This window comes from Nicotiana tomentosiformis, chromosome 5 (genome assembly GCF_000390325.3).
Source record: "Nicotiana tomentosiformis chromosome 5, ASM39032v3, whole genome shotgun sequence".
Taxonomy (NCBI): Eukaryota; Viridiplantae; Streptophyta; class Magnoliopsida; order Solanales; family Solanaceae; genus Nicotiana; species Nicotiana tomentosiformis.
In genome coordinates, this window is record NC_090816.1 from 129,666,531 (window position 1) to 129,688,109 (window position 21,579).

General features: G+C 38.9%; 1 protein-coding gene across 3 annotated transcripts; it reads right to left on the reverse strand.

Moving 5' to 3' along the window:
- Positions 1–3,344: 3,344 nt before the first annotated feature.
- LOC104114906 (uncharacterized) lies at positions 3,345–20,621 on the reverse strand. Of its 3 annotated transcripts, XM_009625452.4 has the most exons (17): positions 20,378–20,619; positions 20,114–20,207; positions 19,628–19,672; positions 19,314–19,481; positions 19,159–19,243; positions 18,917–19,023; positions 13,090–13,170; positions 11,085–11,137; positions 10,896–10,998; positions 9,164–9,301; positions 8,566–8,662; positions 7,063–7,285; positions 6,865–6,958; positions 5,702–6,700; positions 4,680–4,772; positions 4,299–4,564; positions 3,345–3,932 (listed from the first exon to the last, which is right to left on the reverse strand). In XM_009625452.4, exons 1-17 carry the CDS (start codon positions 20,506–20,508, stop codon positions 3,809–3,811), a joined length of 2,901 nt encoding a protein of 966 aa, XP_009623747.1. In that variant the 5' UTR covers positions 20,509–20,619; the 3' UTR covers positions 3,345–3,808. The 3 variants fall into 3 exon arrangements, with proteins under 3 accessions (XP_009623747.1, XP_009623748.1, XP_018632734.1); XM_009625453.2 differs by lacking the exon at positions 20,378–20,619 and having other exon boundaries at positions 19,628–19,701; XM_018777218.3 differs by lacking the exon at positions 3,345–3,932 and having other exon boundaries at positions 4,473–4,580; positions 20,378–20,621.
- Positions 20,622–21,579: the final 958 nt, after the last annotated feature.

A 21,579-nucleotide genomic window follows, 5' to 3' on the forward strand; every position in this document is an offset into this window, starting at 1 on the left:
ACCGAGCCAGTAGGTGCATTCAATGCAATTGTTGGCTCCATTTCTGAGCCCTTAGCGGGAACCAGTGCCGGTATCCGCAAGAAGAAGGACCCCTGTCCAATTGCCAGGAAAGGAAATAAGAAGGTGAATTTGAGGACTCCTCCTCATCAAGAGAGGACCCTAATGTTCGTTGACATGAAGGTAAATGGCAAGCCCATTCGGGCAATGATAGATACAGGTGCCACCCACAACTACTTAGCCTCGACTCGGGTGGAGCATCTTGGACTAGTTGTAGGAAAGGGCAAAGGTCGTGTGAAGGCTATCAACTCACCACCTCAACCAGTGGGTGGAATAGCCAAAGAAGTACCAGTGAAGCTTGGCCCTTATGAAGGAAAGTTCAACCTGCGCGTAGTGATCATAGATGACTTTGAGTTAATAGTGGGGTTGGAATTCCTGAGACAGACCAATACCATGCCCGCACCGTATGCAGACATGCTACTGATGATGGGGGCAAATGGGGCCAAGCCTTGCATTATTCTGTGCATTCCCATGAAGATGGCAGCCGAGAACATCTCGGCCTTGCAGTTAAAGAAGGGGGTAAAAAGACATGAACCCACGTTCCTAGCTACCCTCTGCATGGAAGATATAGAACGCTCCTCGGGTCCCATTCCTGCACCCGTGAAGGAGTTACTTCTGGAATTTGAAGACATCATGCCACAAGACATGCCAAAGCGTCTTCCGCCTAGGCGAACTATGGACCATGAGATTGAGTTGGTGCCGGGTGCGAAGCCACCTGCCCGGGCACCATACAGAATGTCACAACCCGAACTCACCGAGCTTCGGAGACAATTGACGGAAATGCTAGACACAGGGATCATTGTGCCCTCCAAGTCCCCATACGGGTCCCCTATGCTATTCCAAAAGAAACATGATGGTAGTTTACGACTCTGCGTGGATTACCGGGCTCTAAACAAAATTATCGTGAAAAACAAGTACCCTATTCCGCTAATGGCAGACTTGTTTGATAGACTGGGTGGTGCGACGGTATTCACCAAAATAGACCTGAGGACAGGTTATTGGCAAGTTCGGATTGCAGATGGTGATGAGCACAAGACGACCTGTGTGACAAGATATGGGTCGTACGACTTCCTGGTTATGCCCTTTGGCTTGACTAACGCGCCAGCCACATTTTGCACCTTGATGAACCAAGTCTTCCGAGAATACATTGATGAATTCGTCGTGGTTTATTTGGATGACATTGTGGTATATAGCCAGACACTAGAAGAACACCTGGAGCATTTGCGGAAGGTCCTAGCCCGATTGCGGGAGCACGAATTATATGCGAAGCTATCCAAGTGCTCCTTTGCTCAGAAACAAATTGACTTCCTCGGACATGTCATCGAGGAAGGGAGGATCAAGATGGACCAGCAGAAGATTCAGGCCATTACAGAATGGCCGCCTCCTAAGGATATACATGCCTTGAGGTCGTTCCTTGGCCTATGCAACTTCTATCGGCGGTTTGTGAAAAGTTACTCCCTCATTGCAGTGCCGCTGACAGAACTTCTCAAGAAGGCCACCCCGTGGGATTGGGGCCCCAAGCGGGCAGAGGCCTTCGACGCATTGAAGATGGCTATGTCTAGTAGCCCAGTCTTGGCCCTCCCTGACTTGGCCAAGCCATTCGAAGTGCAAACGGATGCCTCCGACTATGCACTTGGTGGAGTATTGCTACAAGAAGGGCATCTCGTAGCGTACGAGAGCCGGAAACTGAAGGATGCAGAGCGGCGCTATGCCGCCCATGAGAAAGAATTATTGGTTGTCGTTCATTGCTTACGCCTTTGGAGGCATTATCTACTGGGAGCCCCATTCGTGGTCAAGACAGACAACAAAGCCGTTAGCCATTTCATGACCCAGCCAAAGCTGAATGGACGACTCGCCTATTGCAAAAATATATTGGACCCTTGTCCATTGAAAGGCGCATTGGGAAAGTTGCATACCGGGTGGATACCCCAACTTGGTGGAAAATCCATCCTGTTTTCCATATCAGTCTCCTGAAACCTTTTCGGGAAGATATGGAGGATCCTTCACGAAGCCAACTCACAATACCGAGTATTCGAGGCCCCAATTCAACCGGAAAAAGGTGTGCTGAAGCCATTCTTGATGATCGAGTGATTCACGCCTCAAGAAAAGATCACCAGGAGTTCTTGGTGAAATGGCAGGGATGTGATGCAGAGGAGAATACTTAGGAGAGGGGAACAAACCTCAAAGCCTACAAGAGCCTGATTGATGATTACCTTGCAAGGAAGGCGCCGAGGACGTCGCCAACTCAGGCGGGGGAGAATGTCATGGGCGGCTTTCCAGCCATGCCCCATGACCCCTTGGACGCGCCCCGTGGCGTCCTGGCCAGCCTCCCAACGCCCGTCGCCACGGTCGGCCCCGTGGTCTCGGCAGCTCCAAGTGACAAGCGCGCACGTGCCTCTGTCGCCCCACCGATAGCCATCGCCAGTGCCCAGCCACAGGCAAAAGCCAACAGCGCCGCGCGCGCAGACAATGCCGCGCGCGCAGACCCGGATGCTAAAGACAAAGTTGCTGCCAACGGACTTATTACTGCTTTGTAGAAGACTAAGTCCTTTTCATTGTAAATATAGAGTAATTTTGCTGCATTTTCTTTAAGTGTGATTTTTCAGCTTTCATAGGTCTAGTCACGTAACTTTGGTTTATTTTTTTTAAGCATTATTAAGGGGGACCAAGCAATCAAAACTTTCAAGCAAGCAAACAATTCTCTGTAATGATGTCTCTCCCCCCGACACCCTCTCTCCCCCAACACCGTCTTGTTTTTCTGTAATAGCTTTCATTCAATGCAATCAAGTTTTCTTTCATTCTCAATTCTCTTTTCTGCTCTCTTTCAATTGCTCATGACATTGGTTTTCCCGTACGGCACTGACAATCTAGTCTAGCGTACGGAGGGGACCTCAGTTGGCGGACAGCAACCGTACTGACATCGGTTGCCTAGCCTTACGTCGCCCTTCCAAGGAACTTCAGGAAGGCGCCGCGTAACAATAATCATGTATAATTTATGTATTCAACTATAAAAAGTAAACATTGATTTTGGCCGGCTATTTGCGTAAAAAGCAGCTATTTGGGTTAATTCTTATTCTTTCACATTTTTGGTTCTTTATAAGACTACTTGAATTTGTGATATAGTGCTTATACTATAAATTAGCTGGAGTGGTCATAATTTCTAGAATTTTAGTTTTAGTGAAGTTGAAAATTTATCAATCGATGGATAACAAATGAATAACATCTAGTATTAACTCATAAACATTGAGACATGACTAATTACTACATATAAAACTAAAAAAACCATATGAATAAAAAACCAAAGCATATCATATTCAGCCAAGAAGTTCAAACATAGTTGTGTTCACATTCTCCCGTTTGGTAGTCCAAAATTGAGCCATGAACAATCTGCCACACAGATATTACATTGAAAATGCCAAAACTTGTTCTAACTTACAAGCAAGAAAAAAGAATTCGATTAGTAATTAAAATCTACAGCTCAACATTTTCAGTTTTCTCAGTCAACTGTTTTGGCTGCTTAGCAGAAAAAAGAATCATTTAACTGCTATGGTGTAAGTTTTCCTGTCAAAATTGTTCTGGTTAAAGTACGGATCGCTATATAGAGAAAGCTAGCTTTTGGCGTAGTATGCTTCCTTTTAATCCACAACTTTCCCGCAACGTTTAGATCACCTTAAACGCTAAAGCAACCAGCATACCTCTTGATAGCGAACACTTGGATCGGGTTAGTCGTATGTCATACTCTTTCTTGAGACTAGTCTGTATGAGTCTGCAACTTTTCTCGGAACGCCAAGACCAAAGAGATATAGATCACAGTTGAAGCTACAACAGATACCCCAAGACAGACACAAATGGTCGTAGCACAGACGTACAAGAACCTGAACAAAGAAAGGTCGCTTTTAGTTACCATGCAAATTCAAAAATCAGATGAATAACAAAGGACCATAACTATTTTAAACAACTTGTCTTGCAAAGAAAGAGTTGGATATATGACAAAAAAGGCAGCCCGGTGCACTAAGCTCCCGCTATGCGCGAGGTCGAGGAAAGGCCGGACCACAAGGGTCTATTATATGCAGATTTACCCTGCATTTCTGCAAGAGGTTGTTTCCACGGCTCGAACCCATGACCTCCCGGTCACATGGCATCAACTTTACCAGTGAAGTCAAGGCTCTCCTTCTGTTGGATATATGACAAAGCAAAATATATATACATGTATCCTGATTTCAACTTTTTGTGGCACTTACTTGGGAGAAAATACACTCCAAACAAATAAATGATTCCTCATTAGCAGCAACACAATTGTGTAAGCTATCAAAAGAATGGAATTCAAGCCCAACGGAACCAGACAAGGAAAACCAAGCGTCCGCTTAAGCAAAGATCCAATGTTGCAACCACTTGTGTCCTTCACAGAAGTGTACATCACCATGCTAAGGAGGTATAACATTGGTGAAGCATATGTAATAATGAACATTAAGATGCCAGAAAGTATAGTCGAGTGGTTCAAGACACCCTGGCAATCAAATCAACTGGGAACATCAGATTCAATATGGATCATTTCCAATTTGAAGAAAACAGAAATATAGCATGAAACCACAACAGCAAAGATGTTTGGGCAAGAAAATTACAATAAAAGCACCAGCAACATCGATTGTAGCAAGGGTGTTGGTGTTGCCGAGACCAAAATGGCCTGCCATTCCCATATAATAAAGTGCAGCCACCTGATACACAAAAAGGAGAAAAATAAGACTTGTGAAACTAGCATTGAGCAGTTATAGTATTAAGAGTTGTTAACCACATAAAATATTATGTATATTGAACAATAGCGGACATGACCAGACTAATTCAAGTTGAATGTTAGCGAACATTGAATAGAATTATAGAAATTGATAGCAATAGAGAAGCTAAACATCTATTTAGTTGTTCCATAATCTAAAAGAGTTAATGTCACCCTCATCCAATTAAAGGATATTTCCCTGCATTAGTACTAAAACAAATTGAGGATGAACAAAGATATTTGTTGAATTTCGTAGTATGGAAAACACAAGTATAATCATGGTCATCTTCATCAAATGATGTTTGCCTTCTTTTTTTCTTTTTCTTTTTCTTTTTCTTTTTTTTCTCTTTTTGGTCATATTTTATTTGGTAATATTGATGCCATTGTTGTTTTGCTTTCTTTTCCTTTAGTCATATATTTATCGTTCTCATTACTCCCTTTGTTCCCATTTGAATTAACCTTATTCACTTTCCAACAGTCAACCAACTTTAAGAGAGATTAGTAATAGCATAAATCTAATTTTGACTAAAAAACTTAAATATTTAGGGAAGAAACACCTAGAAAGATTATTACACGTTGTTTCGATAGTCAAAACATTGTGATTTAAAAAAAAAAGAATCAAAGATAAGTCTGTTTGAACTGGCTTTCTTTTGACAAGAAATTACTAATATAGGAATATCCATGTTAACTGACATGTTCTGCAAATTGAAATGTTTCCGCAATGAGTTTGAAGATTCTTACTTTAAGGACAAGTTAGGTTTACTAGGAATTTACAACTTGCTCATGATATTTCAAAGATAAAAACATCGTAAATACTAAAAAGGCAGAAGCAAAAAAGAGAACTTTGATGAATACTTAAAAGATCTAACTGACCTCAACCCATTGCCTGAGATGCTGGTCGGAACCGGAAGAATACCAAATGCTAGCTAGTACTTGCAAGAAGAGAAATAGTACAGGCAATGAGTTTATGGGCTGCTGCAATAATAGCTGTAAAAGAGACCAATAATATACATAACTCAAGCCAATCACATAGGCAGAATTCCTGAAACCTAAACCCCAAACCTTTCTTTGGGCGGGCAAGCGGACTTCATGCACAGAAAGCGTATGATTTTGGAGAGGTATACACCATGGTACAGCAACAACAATAGTCGTTGAACAGAAACCTAGGACGGCATAAATTATCTGAGCCATTAAAGTAGCATCATAGCTACCTGTACCGAACGAAAGTTCTTGATATCTAATGATATAATATAGAACCAGAAACCCAGGGAACAAGTGCATTAAGGAAACCACAGTCACGATATTCCTTTTTGACCGTTGGGACCACGGAAGAGAAACTAAGCTTATAGTGATTAGGAGGATACCCGACACCAGCTGGAAAAACTTTATATAAGTGCTTCCCGCCTGCTCCAACCATTTTGAAATGTCAGGAAGATGAGTCCAATTAACGCCACCTTGATGCCATCCTCTCAAAAGTCTCCCGGAAATGAGAATCACAAAAATTGAGCAAATCTGGATATAATTATTCCTCTTCTGACTCAAGGTAGCACTTGTATTTTGCTTTGTCCTTGTTGTGATATGCTGCATTACTTTTCGGAGAGATACCAAATAAAACGAGGATGTCACAAAATGCCATATGTATTGTTCTTCCTCCACCAGAGAACTCGATCCCATGCTTATGACAACAATAATAATTACTACCAGAATAAGAATCTCATCCAAATGCCACCATCGCAGGTCATTCTTGGCGTTAAAAAACTGCTGATTCTGCTCATAGAAGACTTGCTTCCCTAGAAAAAACATAAGGCTTAGCAATATCAAACATGAAACGAGCATAGCTGCCACTCCAATTATAAGTCGGCCAACAGGTTTCTGAAAAACATAAAATAAAAACTATAAGAATATTTACAAAAGGAAGTAATACTGGAGAATAAAAAAGTCGTGGAACACTCTTCTATTCACTAGCATGAGATAGTTATATATGGTCTACTACTTTCTGGAAATGCAAAAGAAAACTTTTATAAGGTTAAACTCACGTCAGTTGCCCTATGAGATAGCCACTCACTTGCAGTTCTTAAGAAATTATGATATGCCACAAGAATACTGTGACAATTGTCCTCATTAGCAGATCTACACCAAATATGAGAAGAAAGCAACACAAGAATTAGTATTTTCCCCAAATAAAAGTTCTGAGAAAAAGTGTGTCAGATAGGTTATTGCAAACCGTCAACCACCTTTTCTCTTCCCCAGATTTCCACGATCTGTGAAGATCTGCAGCCTTCATATACAAACAACAAAAGGTCTCTTCCACACTATTGTAACCTCTTGTTCGACCAGATCCATCATCCCTGAAGACGTCGCATAAGAAGTTTTCACATACTAAACCAGGTAATTGCGCTTCAAGTAGCCTAAGCAATTGCCAGGAATTCAACTCCAATAACCTGAGTTGTTGTTCAACTGAAATACTAGAAGAAAATGAGAGAGGAAAGTGACTAACTTTAGCCATATACGTTTCAAGAAATGACGATAATACATGATTTTAACAAGAGTCGCAAGACGATCACGAAAAATGACAGGACTAAAAACTATATTCAGATAACTCTATATGCTGCTATTTATGTCTTCCATTTAATAGAAAGTGTGCCGCGATCAGGATATTCAATCTAGCCTGCTTTATCTTGTCGGACTTGAGCACCAAAGCTAATGATAATTTCGACCATTCCCATTAGCCTGAACCTATTCAAGGTACTCCAACGACAAGTTTTCAGGAGTCGAAGTATAACCTCTCAATATTAGGTTTCATAATATTAAAAAAGCTCTACCCCTCCGGGATAGGGGTAAGGTATGCGTACACTCTACCCTCCCCAGACCTCACTAGTGGGATTCTACTGGGTGGTTGTTGTATAATACTAAAAATGCATACTTCAATTTGATCCATGGTGAAGCCCATTTTACTCTGAGGAACTCCACTCTCGAATGAACTAGCATTCACTATCATGAGCCATCAGGGAAAACTCTCCATCTCAGTCATGTTAGAATTAAGCCCTCAAAAATGTCCATTCTAGTATCCATCGTAAAATAAAATAGATGCCAATCTCCAAAGTGATTGCATATAGCAGCAACCAGTTTCATTCTCCAGTCGAAAATCAAGCTAACAGCCTGTGATAATTTTCGAACCACAAGGCATATGTATAAACTGGGATTCTCTGAAAGCTTTCAAAAATTGTGAGGAACATGGAAAAGCACCCCATGTAAAACTTTGATTGCATCATTAGCAACCAAACTAGATTAAATTCCCTTTAACTCCCATGATTAAACATGACATATTTTGTGCCATCTCAACTTCACATTCAATCAACAACAGCCAATAAGACTGCAGTCAGAATATATTAAGTAAGCTTAGAACCAGTTTGATAAAAGTGGAAACAATTCAGAAGTCTGGACTAGTCATTGGATGAATTACAGGTAACTTGAACAACTGTGCTAGAAACTTTCTCATTTGTTGTTCTGATACACAGAACCAGATGAAGAGAAAATGCAGAATTCAATTCCTCAAGACCATGCCTCACTTGCGGATGCAGAAGGCAACAGGATTTCCAAACACAGGCTCCACAGATTCTCCTACTTAGATAGTCATCAACACAATGTAACACATATTCTGACACTTAACAATTATCACCAGAATATCAACATTCTATATGCCTCAGACATTAACAACATAAACTACCAATTCAGACCTGTTAATGATTTGAAAGTTTCTGCCATCAACATGCCAACATTGTTCTTCGGTATTGGAACACCAAAAAGAAGAGCTAATGTTGAAGCAAGGTCCACCTGAAACATCATATTTATAAGTATAAATAAATAAATAAATAAGCTGATGATCGCATCTGTCTTATTAATGCAATTAAGGAAACCTGCAACTACTATCAAAGATATCTTCTTCTTTTTTTAAATGAAAACCTCCTAAGCATTCAATAAAGACTATGGCATAAAATCACTACTTATAAAATTACTTTTGACAATTCTTATTCTACCAATCCTTTTATTTCGATTTCTATTTTGAAAAGCCAATATTGCATCATTTTGTATTAACTTCCACGCAAAACATGGGTGAAACACTAGCTATATGTTAGTGACTTTCTGCTAACTTGGCTATTTCTTCTTAAAGCATACTAATCAGAATGGCGGTACTGCTACCCTTATCCACCTAGCACAAATAACTGTTTCTTGCAGATAAACACGCAAATGGTAAGAAATGGCAAGTGATTCCAATTTCTACTAATGAAATAGTCCATTAAATATTCATCAACTGTAAAATTCATAGCCACATACCTGGTTGGCCTTATTAGGGGTGCCTGATGTGCTTCCAAAATTTGTTGGACCAATAAAAAGTGCCAAAGAGTCAGTTTCCTCATATGATGATCCTCCGTGATTTCCATTTTCAGTCATTCCATGGTCACTTACTACCAACTGCAGATGGGTGCGTAATATAAACAAGACAAGGGATTACCATAGTATGGTGTTTGTTGAATAATCAAATGATATCTTCAAAAACTAGAGTATGCCACAGCACTTGCATCATTCAACAGGAATATTAGGTGATGTACTGTCACATTAGCATAGACAGATGTTAAGAAAGCTATAAAGAAGAAGAAAAAAAATCTACATCAGCATAAAATTTCAGAAAAGAATAGTAAACTGGTTTTCCTCCATTTAGCAACTACACATGGAGCTTGTCTGCCTTGGTCCTGTTTCAGTGCTAAACGCTATACGGCTATAGAACCTTTTTCTGCAAATACATTGGCTGTGGGGCCAATAAAAATCCAGATCGTGTTTGGATCCACAGGTATGTCAAGGATGTGCTGGCTTATTGGACTAAACCGTAGTAACATTTTACCAAAGAAGCAGATAAGTCTAAATCACCCCCTTTGATCCCTTTTAGCAAAAAAGTCCTTGTCGCCCTGTGGTTTAAGAGAAAGGATTGTAGTTCTTAACATGGAAAGCTGGAACAATAAGTGTTAGGATTGGAATCTTAGTGTTGGAATAATAGTTCTGTTAAATTCTTAAGTTAGATATAGTCCCTCATTGGACAAATATCATGTGTCTATTGTATTTGAGACCTACCTTTCTTCCATTTAATCACATGGTATCAAAGCCTCTATGATCATGATGGAGAGTAAAAAAGCTTATGTCTGGCCTGAGGCTTTCTTTGGGTCTTGTATCTTTTTGGTAAGTGGTCCAATGAAAGACACTTATATTTGGTGATCATTTTGCAGCACCATATCTATTTCGGGTGATTTCTTTGGTGGCACTACGTTTCACTGTGTTTCTTTCCTTATCGATGACATTCTGACTGCACTGTACCTGTTTCCACCATTCCGGTGATACCGCATCTCTTTCCAGTGACACCCCTTTTTCCAAAACTATTACATCTCTAGCAACATTTCCAGCAAGATTCCACAGTTATAATTTTTCCACCATACGGCAGTGACTTCTTGTTCATATAATTTTTTGTGCCTACAATTTTTGTGCACATTACATGTATATATTTTATTTTTTCCTCATTACACTTTTCTTTACTAAATCTCACACTTTAATTACGCTTTGCGCATAAAGCCCTAGCAAACTTTGGACCGTTTTGCATATGACAACAGTGATGTAGGTTTTACATTTCTCTTTCAATGATCCAAGATACAGTTATGAGTAGTCACATTGGACAAAATCCAAAGGAATAATAAACACATGATGCCAGATGTCTCTACTATAATTGTATCATGACGAAGGCCTGATGCATTTTAAACAGTTGGTCTCTATCGGATTGTGAATCGCACACATTGTTATGATGTTAACTGTAAGCTTCAGAATTAGTTAATTATTGAAAAGGGGAGAAGGAAAAGAAAAGGGCAAGTACTCGAATGTCAAAGTTAAAAGCAACAGTAATTGATCACTTGTTACTATTTCATATCTATAACAGGGAAATGCTCCTACGTCCGGAATATAGCAGCAAACGGTTAGCTTATTAAGTAATCTACACAACTCTTGGAGAGAAGGAAGAAGCACGAACCAAGAGTGTCCGTCCTTGATTATTATCATTGGTAGGTAAAGAATTTAGATCGATCGTCTTGATCACTTCATCCATCTCTCCAAGTTTGGGGGCCATCAGCACACTGTAATAAACACCCAAAGAATATGTTATGAATGAATTATCATCTTTTTTCTTCAAAAACTCAATCCAAAAGTAACATGGCAGCACCTATTGCGTCCACCAAGATGTCCAACATGATCCAAGCCAAGATAATGAAGAATCTGAAATAGTGCAAGCTTATGTTAAATCAAGTAGTGGCAAACAAAAAAGTAATTCCACAGAGAGAATCAGATGAACCATCAGCAACATGTTCATGGATCTCATATGATGCCCCATTTAGAATATAACTGACCAACGCAAGCCACATTCAGAAGGGAAATGATTTAGCCATTTTGATAGGAGGGATTACTTTCAGCTATTTTGAAAGGAAAATTCCGAACACAATATGCAAGATAGACTCTCTGTAAAATTAATTTAAAAGGATCTTGTACTAGAAAATCTAGGTGTATCTGCTAGTTCAATAATGATTTCCACGTATGTAGGAAACAATTATTCTCAAAAAAGGAAGCTGTTCAATACTAGTGTTAGTTGGAATTTGAAACATCAATCGGGCATGTTAACAAAACCAGCAATTAGGATGTAAATATAGTTATTCAACGGAAGGAGGACTATACATGTATGACCTTAGAATATAAGACATAAGAATCATGTTGAAAATTTGAGCTCTCAAAGCAACAGATTCTGGAACTAAATCCTATATGAAGACCAGTTCACTATATACTCAAGAAGGAAAATTAGTTTACTTCAGCATCTGATTAGTGGTAAAAATAGTGATAATCAGTTTGTAAGAAGCACTAGGTCCAAACATAAACCAGGCAAAGAAAAAGCAATGCCTTAGAGGCTGAGTTGGCCAAAACCTAAGCGACGAGGCCTTAGCACTTTCATCAAAAGCAAAGCATGTAACGAAGATCATTTCACAAGCATAGCAAGTTCAACGAAGTGAGCTCCATTCACTTACTTCTATCTAACTTTCTACGTCGAGGAAAGCCCTAGGGGAGAGAAGCACTCTTCCTCTACTTGCGGCAATTGATCTTGATCTCTCTTTCCAATGCTAACCAAAACTTAGATTGCCTCAGTTTATGGAAGGAACAACTTTTCATACCGCTAGCTAAGCATAAACTTAATTTGCTTGTGATAGGCATTTTCCAGATCACATGTCAAAGTATATAAACCTTGTTAAATTACAAACATCAATAATGATGAGATGACGATGAAACCTAGACAAATACACAATAACGTGATGATGATAATGATGATTTCTTAGGCTGAGTTGGGATTAAGGACAATAATTACTGCTATATCGTTAGACAGAAAGCCAGCAGTTGCTTCCTTTCTTCTGGTTGCTGCCACTGGGTATGCTTCTTCTTTAACTATATTATTATGTTCTCTTTGTTTTCTCTCAGGTGATTTTACAAACTAATTTTTTTTCCCGACTGCAGTGAGATTATATGACATATTTAGTATAAGGACTAAGCAGTGTTGTCAAAGGCGCTTTTAAGCCCTGAAGCAAGGTACAAAACATGTTGATCACTTCACCTTGCTTAGTGGGTACTTCAGTGTCATCATCAAGGCTCTAAGGCATACTTTTCCTTTCCAATGAGTGTAATCCTAAAGAGGCGACACTAAGCAATTGATATTTCACTCTGTCGTAATTTTTTTCAATTTCTTTGTCCATATATTTGTTGTTCATACTTATAATTATTAGTTTTGAACTACATATACATATTTGTATTTTTTCTCCATTTGCGTCTTTTTTCATTTAAGCTCACGCTTTATTTGCACTTTGTGCTTAAAGTCCCAACGCATCTTAGAGCTTTTTGCACTTTTCGCCTTTGATAACACTGGGACTAAGCCCATATATACTAGATATTTGCTTGCCATTTTTTCTTGAAGACTGTGATGAAGTGTTGCTCATTGCGGGCGTAGGAGCCTTGTAGCACCGTATTTCCCAAAATTGAGAGACCTCCTATTCAGCCAAAGCAAAACTCAAAAGTCAGGATTGGGCTATATACACCAAAGCCTGATATTTAAATATCTACACATGCAACGTTTAACCGGTTTTAGAAAATGTCTTAACAAATAAAGGGACGAATAGAAGGGACAACTAGATTACCAGAAGACTCCAGTCAGTGCGACCAAGTTCATCAACCAAGTGTCGAGATACATTTTGATCTACTTGGACAGTGTCTTTAACCTGCAGGATGAATTCCATAAGCAGCTAAACAATTTCAACTTTTCAGCACCACGTACAAGCAAATTTAAATCTTATACCTTGAGCAGCATTTCGATCTTTTTTTTTTTTTTGAGAAAGTAACAAGTTTTATAAATTAAGTAGAAAAACCTTTAGCATAAAGATTATGCTAAAGGTTAAAGATAGTTACAAGACCCTCGAAAAAGAGCAAAAACGCAAACCCAGACTTGTGGTAGTTACAAAGACCCAATAATATCCACTATAGACTCTACATCCTCTACCAGAGCTTCTTTACACCAAAAGTGAAACAAAAATATACAATTCGTCTTGATCTTCTGTTCAGTGTTAGCTCTATCTTCAAAGCACCTTGAATTTCTCTCCAACCAAATTGTCCACCAAATACATGCTGGGATCAACCTCCACCAATGCTTCTGCCCTGGGTCATTCCAGCAATCTAACATTTCTGCAGTCGTCCTAGGTATTGCCCATTTCACACCTTTCATACTCATGAAAAGATACCACAGCCTACTAGTTACTTTGCAATGTAAAAAGAGGTGGTTGTTTGTTTCAATCTCTTTTCCACACAAGAAACATTTGGAACACATAAGCATTCCTCTCCTCGTTAAACAGTCATGAGTTAGAACAGCCTCTTTGACTACAAGCCAACAAAAGCAAGCCACTTTAAAAGGGATTTTCACCTTCCAGATGTGCTTCCAGTGCCATGTCCCATTGGTCATGTGACCAGAGCTATTCAAGATTCCATATGCTGACTTTACAGTATATACTCCTCCGTTTTTTCTTTCTCATATAAGTCTGTCCTCTTCTTCTGTGATGCCCTTAAAGCCATCCAACAATTTGTAGAATTCAATCACAATCGTAACCTCCCAGTCATTGAGGAACCTTCTGAACATAACATTCCACCCCTGCATACTCCATACCTCAGCCACAGTAGCTTGGGGTTGCTGCACTATAGTGAACAAATCTGGAAAAACCTCTTTAAGAGGTCCATTACCAATCCAATCATCATTCCAGAAAGAAGTTTTATTGCCATTCCCCACTTTGATATTAACATTGCTGATAAATCCTGGCCATAATTTTCTAATTGACTTCCATACACTTACACCATAGGCTCCAGAAGCTCCTGTTGTACACCACCTTCCATCTGCCCCATATTTTTCACAGATAACCTTCCTCCATAAAGCTTGATCCTCCAGAGAAAATCTCCATAGCCACTTCATAAGCAAACTCTTGTTATGTTGTCTCAAATTTCTGATTCCCAAACCTCCATCCCTCTTGCTTTTAAGCAAAGTGCTCCATTTTACCAAATTGTAGTCCTTCTTCTCCTTTTTCCCTTGCCATATGAATTTCCTCCTTAAAGCATCCACTCTTTTCTCAATTTTTACAGGAATTGGGAAAAGAGACATCATGTAAGTAGGAAGAGCATCTAGCACACTATTGACTAAAGTAATCCTCCCTCCTAGAGAAAGATAATTTCCTTTCCATATAGCAAGTTTCTTTTCACACCTCTCCAGCACCTCATTCCATAACTCCTGGGATCTATTTTTTTCTCCCAAGGGCATCCCCAAATATGTTGTTGGAAGATTTCCCACTTGACAGCCTAGCACCCCTGCCAATCTTTGAATGTTGGTGACCTCATTAACTGTGTACACCTGTGACTTACTCCAGTTGACATGTAACCCTGAGACAGCTTCAAAGGCAGATAAGATCAACCTCAGATGTCTAACTTGCTCTTCTTTAGCATCACAGAACACCAAAGAATCATTTGCATAAAGCAGATGAGTAATCTCCAGATTGCTACTGACATTATTCATTGCCTTGAAACCCCTTATCCATCTCTCCTGATTTGCCTTCTTAATCATACTATTCAGACCTTCCATTACAATTATAAAAAGGAAAGGAGATAGAGGGTCTCCTTGCCTTAGCCCTCTCTGTGAAGAAAAGAATCCCTCTGGAGAACCATTAACTATAATGGAAAACTTAACAGTGCTGATGCAGAAACCTATCCATTTGATCCACTTTCGTCCAAAGCCCATATTCTTAAGAGTTTTCAGCAAATAGTTCCAGTTTATATGGTCATATGCCTTCTCAATATCCAGTTTGGCAAGGATCCCAGGGATCTTGCTTTTAACCCTGGAATCAACACATTCGTTTGCTATTAGGGTTGCATCCATGATCTGCCTACCTTTGATAAAAGCCATTTGTTGAGTGTCAACCAGTTTGTGAATGACTGTCTTCAATCTCTCTGTCAACACCTTTGAAATGATCTTATACACACTACTTATAAGACTTATAGGTCTATAATCTTTTAATTCCATCGCCCCAGCCTTCTTTGGAATTAATGCTACATAAGTAGCATTAAGGCTCTTCTCAAACAATTCCTGTGAGTGGAAGTTTTGAAAAGTATTCATCAAATCTTCTTTCACCACATCCCAGCATTGAATAAAAAAAATCATGATGTAGCCATCTGGACCCGGAGCTTTGTCTGCTGCACAAGCTTTCAATCCCTCAATGATTTCTTGCTCTTCAAATTCCCTCTGTAGCCATTGCTCCTCTGCCTCACTAATTCTAGGACAATATGGAAAATTTAACTCTGGCCTCCATGATTCAGATTCAGTGTATAAGTGTTGATAAAAGGCTAAGATCTCACCGTTTATAACTTCCTTATCATCCACTTGTATCCCATTAATGTTGAGCTTGTCAATGTTGTTGAACCTTCTGTGAGCATTTGCAATCCTCTGAAAATATTTAGTATTTCGATCCCCTTGATTTAACCATTGAACTCTTGATTTCTGCCTCCAAATTAACTCCTCATTTTTGGCAATCTCTTCCAATTCCATGACTAGGCTAGCCTTTTGCACCAACTCATCTTCAGAAAGATCCCTGGAGTCTTGAGCCACATCTAGTACAAGAATTTTGTTCAAACAGATAGTTTTCAGAACCTCCAAATTTCCCCCTTGACATGTCCTCCATTCTTTCAACTTAACTTTCAACAACCTGAGTTTTTTGGCTAGAACATAATCAGGTCTGCCCTGTACATCGAAAGAAACCCACCAGGAAACTATTTTATCCTTGAAACCCTCTGTCCCCAACCACCAATTTTCAAACTTAAAATATGATTTTGCGTTCTCCCAAACCCCACATTGCAGAGAAATAGGAGCATGATCTGAGAAAACTTTTGGAAGAATAACTTGTTTGATATTCCTAAAGTTTTCATCCCAGTAAGCAGAGAACAGAAACCTATCCAATCTCGACGCTATACGAGAATTAACTCCCCTACTCCATGTGTAAATCCCCCCTTCAAGTGGTGGATCAATAAGCTCTAAATCCTCTACGAAATTAGCAAACTCTCTCATAGCTCTTGAAATTTTGTTGCATCTCCTCCTTTCCTCCATAAATCTTGTAACGTTAAAATCACCACAAACAACCCAAGGCCCTTCAAAAACTCCCCTAGAAGCCGCTAACTCCCACCAAACGTTCTCCCTCTCTACTCTACAATGAGGCCCATATACCCCAGACAAATGCCATGAAAAATTTTGATTTATAGAAAAGAAACTACAGGTTATGGAGTAACTCTGCTATCCCATAATACCAAAATGCCCCCCCTTGTACCGCTAGCCTCTAGACACCCAAATTTTACCCATCTATAACCCCATATCTGTTTCACATACCCTTGTACATCCCCTTCAAGCTTGGATTCTTGAAAACAATAAATGTCTGCCTTCCAATTCTCAATTAGTAATTTCACCACTCTTCTTTTGTTAACACAATTTAATCCCCTAACGTTCCAAGAGATAATATTGACCTTCATTGATACAAATTGCTAATAGATTTCCCCCTATTCCTAGAGCTTGACTCCGGAAAATTCATATTGAACACCAAATTCTGAACCTCCAAACTCCTTTTTTTCCTTTTTGGAGTCGTGCACATCTTCATTGTTGACGCCTCCCTCAACTCTTGTCTATGCCTATCAATTTTGAGAACAGCTCTAGAGCTTCCCTTTCACAACCCTGAAAATTTACCCCGTATGTCTTGCTCAATTTTAGAACGTTTTTATGAACCCACAAAGAAGCCTCCATCTCTGCCTCGATAAATTGCACATCTAAAGGTTCTGCATCATCCACGGACCATGTCTTATGGTCTTCCTCATCCATCAATTGGTTTAATCCAGAAGAAAGAGAAGAAAATGGAATAATTTCTCTGTGAGAGCAAGATGCTCTAAACACCTGCTCCCCACCTTGCATGTTCATTACTTTTGTGGGTTCCTCGTGTACTACTACATTTTGCAGTTTGTTTGTACCAGAAATAGGAGAAGAAAAGGGAGTAGTTTCTCTTTCAGGACATGTTGGTCTAGCCACTTCCTCAAACCCTTGCACGTTCATTAGTTTTGTTGATTCTGTGTTGCAGATCTCTTCTTCTCTCTCCATCAGTGCAAATTCCCTTGTGCTAATGTTCGCTAATATCTCTGTTTCCATCGGGTCGGGCTTATTAAAAGAACCCAGAGCCGAAAATCTATTTTTAATTCCCAGTTCTGGACTCTTTAATGACCCACAATTAGGCCCAGAAATTAAAAGATTCCCTTGGCCCATACCCTGTGACCCAGTTGAGTACTTCCCAGCTGGCACCTCTTTATCCACTGGGCCATGATTCAAATTCAAAATGCAGCTGCCCTTAGTCACGTGATCCATCCCATCACCCCTTTTAACCCCTACGTCATAGTTACTGTTCATGTCTCCTCTGTTCACCGCCGACACCTCTGAAACAAATCTCCATATCACCGGCGCCTCACACCAAATCGGAATTGTGAAGATAATTCCATTTTTTTCTACCTCAATGCTACTGGGAACTGCTGCTACTGGGCCCTTCACTTTTAGACGAGCCCATTTAAGATGGTTTCGCAGAGAAGTTTCTTCCTCTGTTTCGATCCAACCACCACATCTATCACCGATCTCCTTGAAAATTCTTTGTGACCATAGATGGAGTGGTAATCCCAATACTCTTATCCACACCCACTCGAGATTGGCAGTGACCGGCAAACACTCTGCAACCGGCGACCACCAGTCAAGACTCATTAAATTATTTCTCCAACTCCATTCCCCCAGTTTAGTGTGTTCAGCTAATTTTCTGGAAGGAAACTCAAATAAGAATTTTGGGCCATGTAACTCATACATCTGGACCCCTGGAATTGCATTCCATTTGTTGGTAGCCCATCTCCGGATATTAGAAAGAGTAGGCACCTCCTTGCTGATTGCGAAGCTCCCGATCAGACACCTGCTCAACACGTCTTCATCACCTATAACTGGACCATTCATTACTATGCGTTGTACTGTCGACCGGTTCTCCGACGATGAAGTAGAGGCTCCTTCTGCTTCCCACTTGTCAGACCTGAAAGCACCTCTGTACGAAAGATTTCCGATCTTAACCTAGTTGTAGATTACACCCTTCACCTCCAAGATATCCAATCCAACAAATAACTGAAAGAATGGTATTTCACTAGCATGGCTGAAGACACTTTCTATGTTTTCGCAAATCAAGTAAATTAAAGAGAATAAATGAAGGAAATGATACTCAAAATCACATAAAACTGGAAAGGGAACTAACTTAATGGATGAGTGTGACAGAACAAACTACACAAGGGAGAAAATAGCTACACCACCACAAGGGCAAAAGGAGAGAAATAAGTGTTATTGACTAAGAATGCTTCAACTTCCTGGTATTAAAGCAAACTTACAAAGAAACTGCTAACACCATCATGCCTCGAAAACATTCCAGGAAACAATTTAAGCCATGTGTCATCACCATGCATCACAATTTTCCAACCAACTTTTAGAAATTGCACTGTAACAGGAAGAGAAACCATGGGCCATGTTAAGGCATCTAATCTGGAAACCGCCTAATCAATTAATAAACTATAACTTAACACGGATTTTCTACTTTATCAAATAGAATCTTAACAAGGATTTTCCAACTAACCAATTATGTTGTCATCCAACAGAGCTTGCGTGTTGAAATTGAAAGCAACGTCCAGAAATCCCCCAACAGCACCAGAAACCATGGCCTGCAAACACACAGCTATTGAGAAGCCTACTTTTCCAAACATAAATTTTCTCCAAAATCCTTTTGGTTACCTTCAAGCGAGGCATTGTGACAGTGGGAGGTGCAGCCTTCGCATGATAACCAATCGCCCTTCCCTTACTCAATAATGATTGAGTATATGGCATAGCTTCCTTGAAAGCTTTCTGCGGAGGTTGACCATCTTTCCCAAGCACGAATTCGGCTGGAAGACCATCAATGACCTAAGAAATTTGATTTTATCAGCAAAAATATAAGCTTTATTCCTAAAAACTAAAAAGAAAGCATGGCAACATCCAGAAGTTGCCCCCTAGATTTCAAACGTCACTAAAACACTTTTGGGTAAGATTAAACTAACAAAACCACTCACCATGAGTATCAAGCGGTCAAATAAAGGAGGTACCAAAGACAAGTCCTGCAGTTTTACCAAATTCACGACCATAACTGTTAAGGGCAACAAAACAATGGCATCAAATGTACACCAGAAAACAACATGACATGCTATTGGAACATATATTCTTGTAAAATCTCAAAAAGTTTCAAACTTTCAAGAACCTTAACAAATTTTGTAACACGCCATTCATAATAATACCAAATGTACCCCAGAAAACAACATGACATGCTATTGGAACAGATGTTCCTGTAAACTCTCCAAAGCTTCAAACTTTCAAGAACCTCAACAAATTCTGTAGCATGCCAAATGGTATGCATAATACACAATAATAGCAGTTATATATATAGTACTACTTCATATAAATGGGATAACACAATATGAATAAATTCTTTTAACCATAAATATTATCTTCTTAATCCAAAAATACCCCCCCCCCCCCCCAAAACTAAAAAGGAAACCAACCTGGTACAGATATTTGAGCTGACTTTCTGATAAATTGGTGGTATTCTGAAACTCAGCTGAATCTGCTCCAGGTTGATAAAAACCCTCTACCCCACTGAAGAAAAAGAAAGGTATCAGTTCTAGAATGCAAATGAAAATTCCAACCTCTTATAAGAAGAAAAAAACATCAACACAAAATTACATTCTTGAATTTTCTAAAATGAAACTAACGCTCTAATTTTTTTTCTTTATATAAAAATGTGAAGGGAATTAATTGTTGAGTACCTGAATCCAGAGAGTGCTGGCTTTACAGGGAAGAAACCAAGAACAAAAAGAGCAAGGCCAATTACTTGGATTAAAACTGCTAATACTGTAATTACTGTTAGCTTTTTACATGTTAATGAAGATGAATCCATTTTTCTCCTCCTTCTGCTTCACTCTGTGTGTGTGTGTGTGTGTGTGTGTTTTCCTTCAAGATCCTGAACTCTCTCTACTGTTGGGTCACATAACTGAGCTACCGTTTATGTTTTTTTTTTCCTTTTAAGTTTGGTATTGTTACATATTTACCCCTTCCTTATTTCTTGATTTCTTTGCATCTTATACTTTAGTCTTTACCAAATAATTATGATAGGTTCTTAATTTTTTTTTTTTTTTATGGGATAGTATTTGACTGAGCAAAATATTTAAGAAAAAAAATGAAGAACTTTCGAAATTTATGATGATTAATATATCATGACATTTTTGCACCTATAAATGTCATTAAAAATAAAATAAAAAGATTAAATAAAATTATTTCATAAAATAAAAAATATGTCATTCTTTTTCAGACTAAAAGTACTACATAAAATAGAACAAAGAAGTAACTATATGAAATTTGAAGACACAAAACGATGCGTTATGTTTTAGGCATTTGACTGGCTTCATATGCTAAGGTTTTTCCTCGAATGCACTTCTAATCCAAAAATAACAGATTTTACTTGTTTGCTTTTAGAATGTGAAGATAAATATTAAATTGTAAAAGTGAATATTAAATTTGACCGTAATTGCGCAGAATTGGAGGAAAACCTTTCGAGTACTTGGTGCATGCAAGAATAAAAAAAAAAATTAAAACTTGTGGTCTAAAACAAATCATAGAAACTTTGTTATAAATTATTAGTAAAGTAGAAAGTTAAAATTAAGTTGTTACTAAATACTATAAAAAGGTGTATCATCCTTTTTTTAGATAGACTTGAAAGTACAAGGGATGAACTATAGATTTTAATATTTTAGTCTATTTTTCAGACCTAGTCGACTGATGCAGAAATAGCCTATACAAAACTGTTAAGGAATAATAAAACGAACAAAATCTGTTCACTATTTAGCAATATTTAACATGCGAGCTCATTTGAAGTTTGTAGACATAACAGTGGGTTAAGGAAATGAATATTTGAATTTAACTATCAATCAAAGACACAAATTTGATGTTTTGAAAAGACAAAGGAGTAATT

What these genes read in the sequence shown, in the direction of transcription:
- LOC104114906 (XM_009625452.4), bottom strand. Translation starts at nt 20,508, where the DNA reads ATGGATTCATCTTCATTAACATGTAAAAAGCTAACAGTAATTACAGTA. An exon ending in AACTTTCAAATCATTAACAG is followed by an intron (nt 7,286 to 8,565) that starts GTCTGAATTGGT and finishes CTAGTATTTCAG; the next exon opens with TTGAACAACAACTCAGGTTA. An exon ending in TGGAGTGTATTTTCTCCCAA is followed by an intron (nt 3,933 to 4,298) that starts GTAAGTGCCACA and finishes TTCTTTGTTCAG; the next exon opens with GTTCTTGTACGTCTGTGCTA.